Consider the following 16695-nt stretch of genomic DNA (forward strand, 5'->3'; position numbering starts at 1 on the left):
AAAATTAAGAAAACTGAAAAAATTAAACCCTAAAAATAAAGTGCTTTTACCTTATAATTTTTTTTTCCTCTAAAATATTCAGTAGCTTTCTAGCTACTCTTTGGCTAAAATCCAAATTTCTTAACATGACATTTATGTTCTTTTTATAACTTGGTCTCATTATTTCCTGCCTGGAGCTTCTGTTCCACCTAAATCGTTTTACTCTCTCTTTTCAAATCCTGCACCTTCTGGCATTTCTTTATTCTTGTCTCCCTCTTCCTCAGCCATCAGAAACTAGCTCAGGCTCAGTTCTGTGATGTTCCCCCTGAACAATCCAGCCCTCTGTGACTTGTCTCTCATCCAGATTTCTATAACAGTATATTGTCTGCCCTATACATTTGGCTCTTATCCCATACTCTCTTGTCTTTCAAGGGTATGGGCACTCTGTCCCCAAATAAGATTCCCAAATCCTTGTACGCAGGAGCTGAGGACAGTTTTCTGAAACTCCCTTTTCCTGGCAGAACCCTACACTTGGTAGATGTCCCAGTGATACTTTTTGGCTAACTCTTCTTTGCAGAAATTGTATTCCATGCATATGCTCGCTGGATATGCTTAAGAATCCCAAGCTGTATCATGGCAGTAAGAAATTATCTATCCACCCAAAACACCCTAGCAGAAAAAAAAGAGGACAAAGTAAGAGTTAAAAACTCAAGAAAGCACATGGTGTTTGAGTATTGATATATTTTTAATATACCATTTCTGGAAAACCAGAAGTATGCTAAATTTTTCTCCTCTTTTTCATTTTGGTGCATATATTTGGCTGCATTTTGGAAAATAGGCCCTGTTTTCCTGGTAACCATGGTGAATTAACTAGTTTTTCTGATATATTATCAACTAGTTCTTGCAGTTCTTGTTTTGGGGAAATGGCAGAGTTGGATTCAAAGGTTGACAAGTCTGCTCTCAGATCCACGTGACTTCTAACTCTATGTTCTTTTTTTTATAGCAATGGATTTATGTTAGTCTCCCTCCATGGCACAGCATTGTATTCAGATTTAATGGACACAAAGTATAAACTCTATTCCTTGAGGAGCTTACACTCTGTCGCAGGTTGTAGTAGTCTGTCCTTTGTGCACTCTGTAGCTCTGTATGTAGTAGGTGCAGCCAGTTCCTGGAAGGCTGTTGATAGGTAGCCTTAGAACTAGAGAAAAAACTTCTGAAAAAGGTTGATCTTTGAAACAGAAACCAGTAAGAATGAAGACGCAAACAACAAACAATAATAGAAATAGCTTACCTTTGCCTACGTCTTTTAGTTAGGCCCCATATTTCAAGCATATTATCTCTTCATCTTTACAGTAACTGATTGAGGTGGATATTATTGTTATCTTCTTTTGCAGATGAGAAAAGAGACTCAGAGAGGTTAAATAACTTGACCATGATCACATAGCTAAGTGACAGAGCCAGGATTCAAATGCAGAGCTTCTGCCCTTGGGTCCCTGTGTTTAACCTTGATGTGATGTTATTGTTTTTCCCAAGATTAGTCACATGGACAAGTAACTTATTAATATACTTGTCTTACTCTCTCTAACTGGATCACAGAGTCTCTAAGTGGAAGATTGCACCTCATTTTCTTATGGGTCTCCACACATAATTATCCATAGCACAAGGAGCTGGACATTGTCAGTACTCAATACTCCAGAATGAGTGAATGCATAAAAACAATTATGGCTTATAAATGTTGTGTTAATAAGACCATGATGTTCAGATTCAAAATTCAACAAACTAACTACACACCAAGCAGTGTGAGGGGTGCAAAGAGCATGAAGTTTTGGAGGACTGGAGATGATGTCCATGAAGGGCCTGGCACAGGGAGGTGCCCAATACATGGTACTTTTATTAATACATTAACATGATCTGATTTAATTTTCCTTACACACAACCCTGTTAGGTGGTGTATTAGTCTGCTCAGACTGCCATAACACAACAACACAGACTGGGTGGCTTAAACAACTGAAGTTTGTTTTCTCACACTTCTAGAGGCTCAAAGTCCTGGATCAAGGTGCTCTCTTCTCACTGTGTCCTCACATGGCCTTTCCTCTGTGTGCACGAGGACAGAGAGCTCTAGCGTCTCTTTCTTTTCTTATAAGAACAGGCCCTATCAGATTAGGGTCCACTCTTAAGACTTCATTTGATCTTAATTACCTCCTTAAAGGCCCTTTCTCCAAATCCCTCCACAGGGGGTTGAGGCTTCAACATATGAATTGAGGGGAGGGGGACAGAATTCAGTCCATAACAAGTAGTTATTCCCTTTCCATTTTACAGATGTGGAAATAGACGTTTAAAGGAGTGGTTCCTGTTTTTCTGTGAAGCCTGGCTGTGCTGTCAGAAATGTCTACCACCCATATTTCTGTAGGTTTCTTTCCTCTTAACAACTTAAAGGGTTCAACCATCTAACCCTCTCTAGAGGTATTTTTTTCCTAAGAAGACAGAGTTAGTATTATCTTTTCTCTGGATGTTGCTGGTGAAATCCTGACAGTTGATTTTTTCCCCTGAGTTTCTCACCTTCATGCCTTCACCTCTCTTCTGTTATTTTATAATTAGCTGACACCATGGGGGTTATAATGTAATTGATTAGTTCCACTTTGTTCTACGTTACAGAACAGGAACCATGGCAAGGCCAGGCTTACCAACTTCGGAATAAAGCTGAGGAATGGAAGGTTGTTCAGCCTACAGGAAACTCCAGGTGGGACTATCTTATTGCGCTATCACCAGAAAGCATGTGTGACTTCCCTGGTGGTTCAGTGGTTAGGACTTCTCGCTTCCACTGCAGGGGGCATGGGTTTGATACCTGACCGGGGAACTAAGATCCCATAAGCCCCACGGCAAGGCCAACAAACAAACAAAAACAAACAAAACAAAAAACCTCAGAAAGCATGTTATTCTTTACCTGAGGGCTTTTATATCGTTATAACTCAATATTCTCTACTTCACGGTTTCTGCCTACTTGTGCCTTCTGCTGCTTCATGTCTTCTATTCTCTCTATCTTACCAGCTTTCGTCAAATTGTTATTTCTATCTTGAGTTCAAATCTCATTTAGGGAGAGTCTGGTTGGTTCAGCCAGTCAGCATCCCTTTGGGTCACTGGCCAGCATTTGGTCTAGTCGTATGTGTTGCTTCAGTACAATGGAAATAATTCTTTTATCTATCACAGCATGAGGAAAATATTTTTTGAGAATATACTATTTCTTTTCTTCTGGTCCTGTGTTTACTTCTCTTCTATAACGCAGTCTAGTGTCATGGTTAACATTCAAGTTCTGGAGTAAGAGCGTCTGGGTTTAGACACTACTTCCACCATTTACCAGCTCTATGAACTTGGGCAAATTTACTTCACTTCCCTGTGCCTCAGTTTTCTCAAAATGAGATTGTTAATACAGTCCCCATCTCACAGAGTTGAGAGGATTCAACGAGTTAAGGTATGTGAGCAAGCACAGTGCATGCATATAGTAAGCACCCACTAAGTATTACTTATTTCTAATTGGTTGTCTGAGTGTAGTTGCCCACTAGGAAGGAGAATGTCAGTTCTTTTGCCAAGAATATCTCTAATCATAAATTTACAAATAAGCATTTTAGATACCTGTTCTGTGGCTGATTAAGTAGCATAATTAACCAAGACTGTTAGTTCCTGACGACATTCATTCAACAATTCCACAAGTGTTAAATATACAGTAGTTGAGGATATGAGATTTGTGCCTGTAGTCTACTTGGGGAAATGGTCATGTTAATAAATAGTGATAAATCAACTTGAGAGTCGGGGCACCACAGAGGAAGTGTTCAACTTGCCCTGGACAGGTCGGGGAGATTACATCCTGGAGTAGATATTTGAATGGACCTTAAAAAAGAAAGGGGTGTGGGAAGGCATTTCTGGCAGAGGTAAGAGAAGAGATGAGAGAAAATCTGGTGACTTCAAGGACCGTGTAGGTTGTGCAATATATCTTTATCTTTAATCTTTTATCCTAAAGGCAATAGGGAGTCCTTAGAGAGTTTTATTTTGTTTTAAAATCTACCTTTTTTTTAAAAAAAATAAAAGTAATATGAACAAAAATCAACATATTACAGAGATACATGGAAAGTGAAGATTTCCAATAATTTCCTCCCTCATCCCCTGAGATAATTACTACTACAAAGAGTTTGAAGTATATTTCTCTACATTTCTTTCTAGGCACATAATAACAAATATATGGTAATTATTATTATAATAGGAGAAGACTCTTGCGTGTGCATTTTATATATTTAAAAATAGGGACTTCCCTGGTGGTCCAGTGGTTAAGACTTCACCTTCCAACACAGAGGGTGTGGGTTTGATCCCTGGTCGGGGAGCTAAGATCCCACATGCTTTGGGGCCAAAAAACCAAAACATAAAACAGAAGCAATATTGTAACAAATTCAATAAAGACCCTTAAAAAATAATTTAGTACTGAAGTTTTGTAGCACTTCCAGCCATTATAAGGTTGCCTATCCCCAACCCTATGTGTAGGAATCACTGTGAAGGTGAATCTATATAATTTAGACTTTGCGGAGACAGAGGAGTGAAACTACTAACTTAGTTGCCCAAGTTCAAAACTGGGCAGTCATCTTTGATCACCTTTTTCGAATTTGCCCTCCACATTCATTTGGCCAACAAGTCCTGTTGATTTAACCTCCTTAATGATTCAAATTTATTTCCTCTTTTCCAATTTGACTACCATTGGCTTCTTCAGAAGTTCCTTGACACCTCCAGGCATTGTAAGGTGTCCTCCATTTGCTTTCCCATTGTATTTTGTGTATAACTTTATCGTGGGACTTAGCACAGTCACAATATATTGGAATCATTTGTTTATGCATGTCTTTTCCTCCCAAACATGAAATTCTTAAAGGTAGTGCCTTAAAAAAAAATCTTATATCTCTAATGCCTAGCATGTAGCTCCATGAATGTTAGATAAAGGCAAATAACATTGGCATTGTTCAGCTCCACTGACAGAAATGCATCCTTACTGTTTGGATAAAAAGTTGAGAAAGAGTTTCCTTATCTGTAAAATGAGGCCTATAGTATATATAGTTTACCCCTTACAAGAATTAGTAAAATAAGCTTTAATGCAATGTAAGCTTAAATTCTTTTAAAGATTAAAACTAACTTTTGTATTGAAACACTTAACAGAGGCAGAGTAGACAGGTTGTTATTATCATGATGATGAGCTAAGCACAGGAATATCCAGAAAGCTAGGGAAAATTTTTATGTACCATTGGGCACCTTCAGAATTTAAAAGACGGAGCATTTCTGGTTTGGAACTGCTCGATTTAAACAAATTTTTGCTCAAATAAACTAAAAAAAAAAAAAAAGAATTTAAAAGAAAATATGATGTATCTTGAGAGTGAGCCAGGAAAGGCATCAAGGTCAAAGCCTTAGAAATCTCTTACAGCCTTAGAAATAAAGAAGTCCTCGACCTGGGGTCAAAAACTCAAACACCAACTGCGGCCAGGCAGTTACTGAATCAGAAGTTGGGAACTTCAAAGGTAAACCAAAGCCCAGGCCCCACCCCCAAACTAATGATAATTTGTAGGAGTTGGTACCCAGCAGCAGTAGGTCCAGCAAGGAGTAAGCCTTTACAATGCCTCACTGATTCTGTTGTGCAGCCAGGGGTGAGAACCACTGCAATTCTAAACCAACGAGGGCAAGATGGGTGTTGATTGCAATGAGATTCGCCAACTTCTCTGAAAAAGTCCAGACTTTCATGGGAACTTTCCCAAACTTTAAAATGTTGGCAAGTAATTTAAAACGTAAAAAATAAATAAATAAATAAAACAACCAAACACCCTGGGAGTCAAAGAAAACATGGATAGGGGCTCTGTTGGGCGTCAGTTTGTAACCTTCCTTGCAGTTCAACCTTCAGCTTGAAGAAGCAAACGGATACAGAGATAAGTTAAATAACTTGGCCAAGATTAAACGGCAAGTCAGAATAACTGAGTTGGGACTAAAACCTGGTCCTTTTGAATTTAGTTAATGTCCCTTCTATGTTAGGTAAAGAACACTTGGAGATACACTTTAAAAAATGGGTAAGGCTGTGGGCAGAGAGATGGCGTTCCGGGCAGAAGGAATCCCAAGACCAGTGCCCCCAGATATCCCGCAATCAGCGAAACTGGGCGATTCCTAAATAGACGAAAGTGAACTTGGGCCTTTGAACGAGGAGGCTCAACCACGCATGCGCCTTCCACAGGCGGGGCCGCGGAGAGGCAGGTGGAAGGGTGACGAATTACGACCTCCGCTGGCGACGCTCACGTCTCCTGCCGTAAAGGCTGTGTGGCGCATGCGCATCTCCTTCCTTTTTTTCGGATTCCCGACGCGGTTGCCGCAGTTTCCCTGTGGTGCCCGGGCCGTCGCCATGGTGAAGCTGAGCAAAGAGGCCAAGCAGAGGCTGCAGCAGCTTTTCAAGGGAGGCCAGTTTGCCATCCGTTGGGGCTTTATTCCTCTCGTGATTTACCTGGGTCAGTGAGAGAAGAACCTGGGAGGAGTCGGGAGGGAAGGGGGTGCGGAGGCTGAGACTCCATTTTTGGTTTGGGGCGGGAGAGAGAAACGCGAGCACGCCGCGCATGCCCTTTGAGGCTGTCTTGTCGAGTGGGGTCGGTCTAAGCTGAGTTCGAGTTCTTGTTCTGCCCTTTACTTTTTTTTTTTCGGGTTGGTGGGGGGGTCTTTAACGAGTCACGTAATGTCTCCCGTCCTGTTTTTACATCTGTAAACTAGAGGTGACCTACTTTTCTGAGAGAGTTAGGACAACCTGACGTATGTGAAAACAACTAATTCACTCTTTGGCACTACGTAGGTTTTCAGGGCGTTTATCCTCACATTTCCAGGTGGGCCTAAGTGGAAAGAGACCGGTGAACCTCGTGGGTATGCCATTGCTTTGAGGCATGATTAAGACAATAGTTGTTGGTTGCCTCTGCGTTCTCACCAGGAGTAGCGGGTTTACTGGTGAGGAAACCGAGGCATAGAAAAGTTCTGTTCCTTGCTGAAGGCCACACAGCTGTCACGTGGGGGAGTTATGAAGTCGAGCATTGGGGCATCAAGGCCCATACTCTTCACCACTATGCTGTAGTGCAAAGATTTGTAAGTGCTCAGGCAAATATTTTCACCTAGGGCTGCACATTGGGACTTTATTATCCTGTTTCTAGCCTTGGATAGTCTTTTAATTTTAATCTGCCCTATTCAGGCAGTATTGTGGAAAGGAAAGAGTCTCAGCTCTGTCAGTTTGACATTTTCTAAAACTCAGGTTCATATTTCAGAATCCTATGATTTTAACTAGGTGCTGCTGCTTGTTTTTTTGCCTTTTTTTTTTTTTTTTTTTTTTTTGGTGTAAGATAAAGTACATTCACTCAGTCTTGACAGAGTGTTTGACTGTGCTGGACATTCTCTAGGTAGCTTTGGCTCCCATTTCCCCATGAGTTGCAAGCCAACTGATAACTTGGAAATACTTCAGTATGCAGGACTTAAACAGATCCTTGTCCGCCCTTATTTTTTCCCTAATATTCTCCAATTGGAGAATTTTAATAAATCTTTTATAAAAAAGATTTATTATTTATTTTATTAATTTTATTTATTTTTGGCTGCGTTGGGTCATAGTTGCGGCATGTGGGATCTTTTGTTGCAGTGCGCGGGCTTCTCTCTAGTTGTGGTGTGCAGGTTTTCTCTTCTCTAGTTGTGGTGCGCAGGCTCCCAGGGGACGTGGGCTCTGTAGTTGTGGCGCGTGGGTTCCAGAGCGTGTGGGCTCTGTAATTTGAGGCCAGCGAGCTCAGTAGTTGTGGCACGCGGGCTTAGTTGCCCTGCGGCATGTGGGATCTTAGTTCCCTGACCAGGGATTGAACCTGCGTCCCCTGCATTGTAGGGTGGACTGCCGGGGGAGTCCCTCCTCCCTGATTTTGAACGCATTTTTAAAAGAAGCATTACTTTGCCAGATTTTAGTGACTTTGTATAGGTATCAACGGTTAGGGCAAGTAATTGGGACACCCTGCTCTTACAGGCTGTTATTCCCCTCTTTCTTCCAGACTCATCCCCACTTCAGCTTTCACTTAATGGTAGAACGGCCCAGTTTGGCTAGTCAAGCACTGGGAGGAGCTCTTCTTTTAGCTAAGGAAGGTATGGGGGCTTTGATGCTTCCCCCTCTTTGTGCCATCTCCTTTTTCCATTGTTGTGTATATGGGTTCTGTTTTAGTCTGCTCTTGCTTCCTTAGACCCTGTGGTTTCTTTGTTGCTCTGTAAGTCTTCATATACCTTTCCCTCCTCCCCTTTTTGAAATTCCTTTTCTACTGCCAGAAAGCTGTAGCTGGTTGTTATACTCTGTGTATCAGAGGTTTTGGTCGGAAGAGTAGATAATGCTTTCCTTTTCCACCTCATTTTCTTTTTTGTGCACACCAGCTATATTCTCTTTACTAGGACTACCATTATGGTGATTTTTGGTACCCTAGTGTCCAGCTCAGGTGGAGATTGATGTTAAGGCTATCTTTTTGCGCTTCTTCCTTGTTAATCATTGTCTTTTTCCTTACACTGTATCTAAACTTAATTTCATGTCTAACCTAGTTCCCATGCTTTACTTCTCCACCTTAGCTCTCACTAAAAGCTGCAACTGCAGATTGAATTTCTTGTGTAATTTAGGTTCAAACATACCTTTTAGGGCTTCAGGGAGTATAGTGGGAATATAGTGCTATAAAATCGGACAGATAGTGACATGATGATAAAGCATGTGTTTGGACAGTTACCAACAAAAGGATTTTCGTGAGTTACCTGTTGGAAGACAATTTTCCATAGTATCTTGAATTTCTACAAATCTGGTGAGCAGAGGCAGTGACCACCCTTTGTTCCATATCTTTAATGATGTTTGTAGGGTGAACAGCCTTGGAAAATAGTTCCAGGGCAAAGGGGAGACATGCTCACTGCCCATTATGAAAGATTCTGGTTCCCCAATCTCAGGGTTCGTCTCCTAAATGGTAATACTCTGACTATAGCTGTTGCTGGGAGTAATAAAATGTCCTTGTTTCTTTTCTCTCTTTTTTTTCTTAATAACTAAACTTTCTCCCTTAACATTTTTTAAAAAAAACTTTATTTATTTAGTTACTTTTGGCTGTGTTGAGTCTTCGTTGTTGCGTGCGGGCTTTCTCTAGTTGCGGCAAGCGGGGGCTACACTCTTTGTTGCGGTGCGCAGGCTTCTCATTGCCGTGGCTTCTCTTGTTGTGGTGCATGGGCTTAGTTGCTCCCCGGCATGTCGCGGCATGTGGCATCTTCGCGGACCAGGGATCGAAACCGTGTCCCCTGCATTGGCAGGCAGATTCCTAACCACTGCGCCACCAGGGAAATCCTGTCCTTGTTTCTGACTTGGAATCTTGTATCTTCTACCAGCATCTGTGAAACTGGTGGGCCAGTTTGTTGTCTTGAAAATGGGGTAAAATTTCATACTCCACAGTTCTTAATGCCAAGTCTAATTTTAATCAGTTATTTCAGCAAATTAGTATATATGTTGTCTAGTTAATTGATATATTTTAAAAGGTAAAAGTTTTATTTAATCGTATTTGTAATGAGTGTTGATTTTATTAAAAATAACTTGAATTTTTTTTCCCTCTTTCTATCACCAGTCTTTGGCTGCTTTATAAAAAGAGTGGTTCATAGGGGAAAAAATAAGATATCTTCAATTGTTTCTTTTTCTTTTTTTTTTTTTTTTTGCGGTACGCGGGCCTCTCACTGTTGTGGCCTCTCCCGCTGCGGAGCACAGGCTCCGGACGCGCAGGCTCAGCGGCCATGGCTCACGGGCCCAGCCGCTCCGCGGCATGCAGGATCCTCCCGGACCGGGGCACGAACCCATGTCCCCTGCATCGGCAGGCGGACTCCCAACCACTGCGCCACCAGGGAAGCCCTTCAATTGTTTCTTTAAAAAAGTATAGTTTAAAAAAAAATCTTTGTGCTCTCTGTAGTTCATCCAGTGTGATTTGGTTGTTGTGATATCTTTTTTGTGGGTAATGACTAATAATGAAAGAGTGTGTGCTAAGGGCTGCTATGCTAATTGTGTGTATTATAGGAATAAGGTAGTTTGTCTTCCCTACTGATCAGTTCTGCACATAATCACATACTCTAGTGAAGATTCAAGACTGTTCTGTTGCGCAGGTAAATCTAGGTAATTCTGGTAGATCTGGATATCATTCTAGCTACCCTAGATTGATTTAAAAAGAAAAAGTCTTGATGTAAATTTTTTGTCTGCTAGGGTTTTAATTAGTTTTTATTCTCTTTCTCTTTCTTCCCTCCCCATCTCCCTCAGGATTTAAGAGGGGTGCAGATCCTGGAATGCCTGAACCAACTGTTTTGAGGTACCGCTCTTACAAATAAGCATTGCAGGGCAAACATTCATACATTAGTACTAAGTCATGGCAAGCAAAAGAGAAATAGTGGTAGGTATTGTAACAGCTTTATCAGTCAAGTGTAGTTGTGGGCTGTTGGAAAACTGCAGCAGTTTGCAGACCAGTCTAACTTACGTTATCAGATAGCTACTTTCTCTCCCCCTTCTAATTTTTATTGGGTTGGCCAAAAAGTTCGTTCGGGTTTTTCGTAAGAATGGATAAAGCCAGACGAACTTTTTGGCCAGCTTAGTATATACTGCCTTGGCGTTATAACCATAATGAAGCATATTTTAAAAGGAAAAGAACTAACTTATCCTACCACTTTAAAAGCTGAACTGTTTTTAATACCTGTATTCCTGTCTTATCCTTATTCATATAAATACGGCCTTTTATGTCATTCTAACAAGAGTACAGAGAATTTTGTTTTTTTCACCCAATGTTAGAGTTGATAGCCCATATATTTTCTAGTTGTTGATCACTTAGGTTTTTCAGTTTTTTAGTATTTCAAATAACAATATAACAAACATTTTTATGTGCATAGGTTTTGATTTATTTCCTTGTCAAAGTGTATGAACATTTGTGACTCTGAAAATGCATCGTCAAATTCCTTTCTCTGAAACAACCTTGTAGTTGTTGAATAAGCACTTGTGAAAACTTCCACACACACAACGCACACAGATACACAGAGTATATATATTCATATACTCAGACATATGTGTGTGTGTATGTATATACTTGTGAAAACCATATGTATGCGTGTGTGTGTGTATATGTGTATGTGTGAAGGCAGAATCTGGAACAGGCAGCATTGCTCTGTAGAAAGGACTGGCACTATGATGACTAGGACCCCTTCACAGGTGCTGTGGGATTTCAGCTTTACCCTCTGTCTTAAGACATTTCTTGATTGTCCTAACAGACTTTTCACTGGCTATTCTAGGTCTTCAGCTTCTTCAGACTTCTAATCTAAACCACTCTTTTCTAGAATGAGCAGAAATAATAATAGTCATGTTACTAACAGTCATTTACAGTGTGTCAGCCACTGTTTTAAGTGCTTTATGTGCAGTATCTCTAATTGTCACTTCAGTCCTTCAGAGCTGATCACACAGTCGGTAGGTGGTAGAGTATGTCTGTCTCCAAGGCTTACGCACTTTCCGCTGGGTCATGTGGCCTCCCTAGGTAATATGACCTGTTACTTAGCACAGTGCCATCTGATATGAATTTCCTCCATCTTCTCTGACTTGCCAGTCTCTCCTTTCTCAAAGCAAGGGTTTTTCCCTCTTAAGGGTTATTGCCATGTGTGCCCTCTTTGTGTCCATTTGTGCTGTTACTCTCTTTTCCCTGATAAAATTCTTCAGTAAATGGTCTTCACTTACTGCTTCCTTTCTTCACTTTTCTCTTTCTTTAAGCTTTTATGGTGCAGCTTCTTAAAACTGCTTTCAAAGGTCCCCACCAAGCTCCTTTTTTTTAGCCTTTACTCTTTGAACTATCAGTTTTCTTTTTTGTGAAATGGGGTTTCAGGCAATGTATCTGCTACTGAGTAGCCGATTGACCTCAGACGAGTTATTTCCTTAGGGAAACAGTACCTTAGGAAACATTATCAGAGATGAGACTACCTGGTCAAGCTGTGTGAACATTTTCCAAGCCCCGAAAGTTACCATCAAATACTTCTTCCCAAGAGGCCATTAACCTTTCTAAGATAAGTTTTCTCTTTTATAAGTTGGGCATACTATCTACTTTATAAGATTGCAATGGGGATTGAATAAGAATATTGTGTGTAAAGTATTACAGTGCTTGACAAGTAATGTTTGAGCAGTAAACTATTAATAATAATTTTTAATCTTTTCGATGTCACCTCATTTACCCCACTTCTTTCTCCTGTGAGAACTAGCTCTAGCTACAATGACACTGCATGCTAATCCCAGAATAAGCTGTATTTTTTCATGCCTTTGTATGCTTATTCTCCCGCAGCCTGGAATGCTTCTTCCTTTCAGTTTTCACTTGTCTAGAAAAGCCCAATCTCAAATGTCACCTCTTCCCTAAATCTTTTCCCCCTTCTCCTAACTGAAATTGCACCATTTTTTGTGTTCCTGTAGTATTCTCTTGTGTCTGTCATTCTTTGCTTTGTATTATGCTTGTTGCTTATTTGCATTCTATGTGTTGTCCTGCAAGTACCTAAAGTAGCTGCCAACTACTTTGGCAACACTTTTTAAATGTTGAATTAACTTAATTAAATGATCCTAACCTCTTGGTGATCTTGGAACAGGAACTGATACAGCATTTCCTCCTGTACAGTTTTTAGACTAGACCTGCATCCTGAGAAATAGTGTTTTTTGAGCCCCAGGTGATCCAGGATCCAGGGGTGGTGCTAGATGTACCCTTTTGTTGTACTGGCTTCAGTTATCCCACCAAGAGTTGACCCTTCAAAGTTGCAGACTGGATGAAGCAGCCACCCCCCTGCTTTTTATTTCTTCACCTTATTGTCATCTCAGTGCTCCTGTCATTGCTGGTGCTGATGATCATTCTTTTCTGTCATTAGGGACATTTTCTGATTTCTTTCCAGGGATATTTGTGATTCAGGAAGGAATTGAGGAGTGCTGATAAGAGTTATCCTGTTACAGAATTTCATATACTGTGCTGCTTGCACTGGGGAGACTTGACTGAGAGGTCTTCCTGGGTTACCTGGTCTGTACCCTGAAAGGAGTAGACTTGTATCTGCCAGGCTTTTCAGTAATGTAAATGTTTTATTAATATAAAACTTATTTAGCAATATAAAGTTTATTGTTTATATATAAACTTATTTATATAACACTTGTGGCGATAATATGGTTCATGATTTACTGGTCTGTTTCCCTTGTTAAGTTGTTAGATTCCTTGGGATTAGGTCCCCATTTGTCTTAGTGTCCTCCTCTTTCACTCAGGATGGTGCATTGTACATGGTTGGTTGATATGAATGCCTTATTTAAAATGCAGAATTTAATGAATAAGGGGCAATATCTTAGTAAGACATTATTTAGGCAAAATATATGAATACTAAGTAACTGAGAGAATGATTGTTCCCATTATCTTTATAAAGCCAAGGAAGATTTTCTTTTCTCTTTATCTTAGATGCTCATTACCAATGAGGAAGAGACTTCGACAAATGAATAATTTGTTTTCATATCTTAACTGTATGCAAAAATACTTGGGGTTCATTGTGAGATTTTAATACACTTTTGAAAACTGGGAATAGATGCATGTTGGTTTGCTTTATATGTAGAGGGAAAATAATTTCTAAAAATCAACAGAATGCTCAGATTGTCATTTTGTAATGCAATTTTATTTAAGTTGGCATACTATTAGAAACTACATTTTTAATCAACAGGACTTAGAAGTAAAACACCTCTTGTCTCTTTTCTGGATCTAATAATGATACAACTTTATTTTCTGGGTTCATCAATCCTTCATATCAATATTTTGATTGACCTCAATTTATGTTTTCCTTTTTGCTTATAATAGGTAACTACAATAAAAAGTAATAAAACTATATTTCTTTTAATAGGTCTCTATGTTTGTTTGTTTTTTTGCCCAATGAGATTGATCCCTCTGTTAACTGAATTTGATAGATGAGTAAACACAAACATAAATGTATAAAATCTTCTAATTCTTAAGCTATGTTTAAGAAGTTTTTACTTTGGGGTTTAATTTATTTTTCCTCTTCACAAACATTTTAGCTTACTTTGGGGATAAAGGACTATTTGGTCATCTGGTTTTGGAAGCAATCAATGCAGAGGAACAACATGGAAGGTGTGCACTCTGGCTGGGATAAGAGATGGGACATCGTTCAGACGTTCACCAGTTGGATGGCACAGGGCTCTTACTTCTCAGATGCGTCTGTGGCAGAGTGGAACCTCTACTGACTTATTTATGATAGACTGTATTAAAATAAAAGTTTTTTAACAATGTTATGTCTTGAGTCCTTCTTGAATTGAACATGATAGGACTGTTAGGTAAAAATTTAGCCTTTTGGTACTTTTTGAAAACAGGGAATCTATGTATGTGCCTAGATGCTACTTTAAAAAAATAAGAAAATTTCCAAGTTAATTCCTGTCCATTCGCTTAACAAATGGATTCCAGTTTCCCTTTGCAGTGAATTAATAACTCCTTCTGAGATGTTCTGAAGTAGTAAAAGTAGAGACAGCTCTCTGTGACAAACTGAGTCCTTACTTCCTGTACTGTATCGGAGTAACATTCTCATGAAAAGAAATAGGGTTCTTTGGCTGTGTTGGTAGGGAATGGGAGTGGCATTGGCGAGTTGTGTGTATGATTTGTGAGTTAAACATGAGTCTAAGATTTCCCTCAGTACTGTTAGAAAGCTAGAGGTGGCTGGGCAAGAGCCCATAGTGAGCTACACAGAATAGTAACACTTCCTATTTTCTGATAGAAGAAAAGGCATTTAATGGAATTAGTTTTCAGTTCTGCATCCTGGTTTCCTGGGACCTTTATCTGTATTTGAAGCCCCCACCCCTCTTTAAACTTAGCTTTTTTTGTAATTCTAACAAAATAGATATATTTACTTAGTTTTGGGAATTGTAATTAATTATAGGAAAGTAGGCCTGAAACAAGGCATGACAGGGTTTGGGAGGTGCCCATTGGATTGAGTGTTTCTAACATCCAGTGTTAGAGAATGATCATGAATGTAATCTCCGGTAACTGGAGCTGTCATTACCAGAAATATCTTATTTCTAATGTAAAACCGTCCTAGCTATTTAAGACTTTCCTCAAGTTTTGTTACCTTTGCCTAGGAGACAAGGAGACAAGACTATTGTGGAGGCTTATTGCATAAGGGGCTTTTAAAGTGGAATTCCGGAGAGCTAACTGCAGGGAAACCATTTTTGGTATGCACTTAATGTAATTGCTTTAACATTTCCGTGAATCGGGGCACGTATGATTTTACTAAAAGCTCTGAGCAGCTTTTAAATCCCCATAGAATTGCTTAAGGTTGTGGCCTTTTTCCCCCCACGCCCTCATCCTTTCTACTAAACGTGTTGTCAGTGAATTTCTGTTTAGTTAGTATTTTAGTGCACATTTTTCTTTTTCACTTAAGAGTTTCCAGAAGTTGAAATAAAGCTATGGCAAGTGTCCACTTTGATAAAATACTAACATGGATAGGAAATGTAACTTTTTTTTTTCTTTCGGGAGCTAACTTGTAGCTGTTTATAAGACCCCAGAAGATTTTAAAGAAAGCAAGCTAGAATTAAGTAGAAAGGGACCAGTTCCTTGTTCTCACATCTGAGGAAGCTAAGGAGCAGAGTTTAAGCATTTGTTCAAGGCATAGGATAAGAGCTGAGACTAGTACCATTTTAATGTCTGTATCTCTGAAGGTTTGTGAAATGTTTATAACTAAGCTCCTACACTGTATTGAATTTTAGGTTTCAGGGCAGTACAGTCCAGTTTAGCAAGCATTGGTCTCTCTTCTGTGCTAGGTACTAGAGAGTCCTTACAAATAAGATTATTTCTGACCTTGATTTTGCTTAGGCAAACTCTGAGCTGATAGGACCTGATTTGAATCCTGGCCCTGCCGCTTAGTTCCTACTACCCTTGGTAGAGAAGTCACTTACTCTATAGACTTGAGTTTCTTCCACAAAATAGGAATAATATTTGCCCCAATGTGTTACTCGCTAAACCAGTGGCTGTCATAGCTGATCCCAGACTAGCATCACCTAGAAGCTTGTTAGCAATGCATGTGTTGAGGTCTTCTTGAATCAGAAACTGGGGATGAGCCCCAATGGTCTGTGTGTGTGATTTAATTACTTCAGCCATTGTTTTGAATTAAACTTGTTGTTTTGAGTTAGTTGTAGAGTTGAATGCACTGTAAGAACCCATACAGAAAGATCCCTGTAAACTTTACCTAGTCTCCTCCAATGGTAGCATCTTGTAAGTCTTTATACAATATCAGGATATTGACCTTGATACAGTCAGAAATTTTCCATCACCTCAAGGATCCCTCAGGTTGCCCTTTTAATAGCCAACCTTCCTCCCTCACACCCCATCCCTGTCCCTAACCCCTGGCAACTAGTAATCTGTTTTCCACCTATGATTTTCTCATTTCAAGAAAGTTATATAGGGCTTCCCTCGTGGCGCAGCGGTTGATAATCTGCCTGCCAATGTAGGGGACACGGGTTCGATCCCTGGTCTGGGAGGATCCTGCGTGCCGCGGAAAAGCTGGGCCCATGTGCCACAGCTGCTGAGCCTGCGCTCTTGGAGGCCAGGAGCCACGACTGCTGAAGTCCGCGTGCCTGGGGCCCATGCTCCGCAACAGGAGAGGCCACTG

The 16695-nt window shown here is 40.1% G+C and overlaps 1 protein-coding gene across 2 annotated transcripts; it reads left to right on the forward strand.

Annotated features, from left to right (window-relative positions):
• Positions 1 to 6321: 6321 nt before the first annotated feature.
• Positions 6322 to 14329, forward strand: TOMM7 (translocase of outer mitochondrial membrane 7). Of its 2 annotated transcripts, none has more exons than XM_081243854.1 (3): positions 6322 to 6494; positions 10307 to 10355; positions 11958 to 14086. In XM_081243854.1, the coding sequence occupies exons 1-3, from the start codon at positions 6392 to 6394 to the stop codon at positions 11971 to 11973; spliced, it is 168 nt and encodes a 55-aa protein (XP_081099980.1). In that variant the 5' UTR covers positions 6322 to 6391; the 3' UTR covers positions 11974 to 14086. The 2 variants fall into 2 exon arrangements, with proteins under 2 accessions (XP_081099980.1, XP_081099979.1); XM_081243853.1 differs by lacking the exon at positions 11958 to 14086 and adding an exon at positions 14096 to 14329 and having other exon boundaries at positions 6326 to 6494.
• Positions 14330 to 16695: the final 2366 nt, after the last annotated feature.

Source organism: Mesoplodon bidens (assembly GCF_964165515.1).
Source record: "Mesoplodon bidens genome assembly, chromosome: 9".
In the NCBI taxonomy this organism is placed as follows: Eukaryota; Metazoa; Chordata; class Mammalia; order Artiodactyla; family Ziphiidae; genus Mesoplodon; species Mesoplodon bidens.

What these genes read in the sequence shown, in the direction of transcription:
- TOMM7 (XM_081243854.1), top strand. Translation starts at nt 6,392, where the DNA reads ATGGTGAAGCTGAGCAAAGAGGCCAAGCAGAGGCTGCAGCAGCTTTTC. An exon ending in TCCTCTCGTGATTTACCTGG is followed by an intron (nt 6,495 to 10,306) that starts GTCAGTGAGAGA and finishes CATCTCCCTCAG; the next exon opens with GATTTAAGAGGGGTGCAGAT.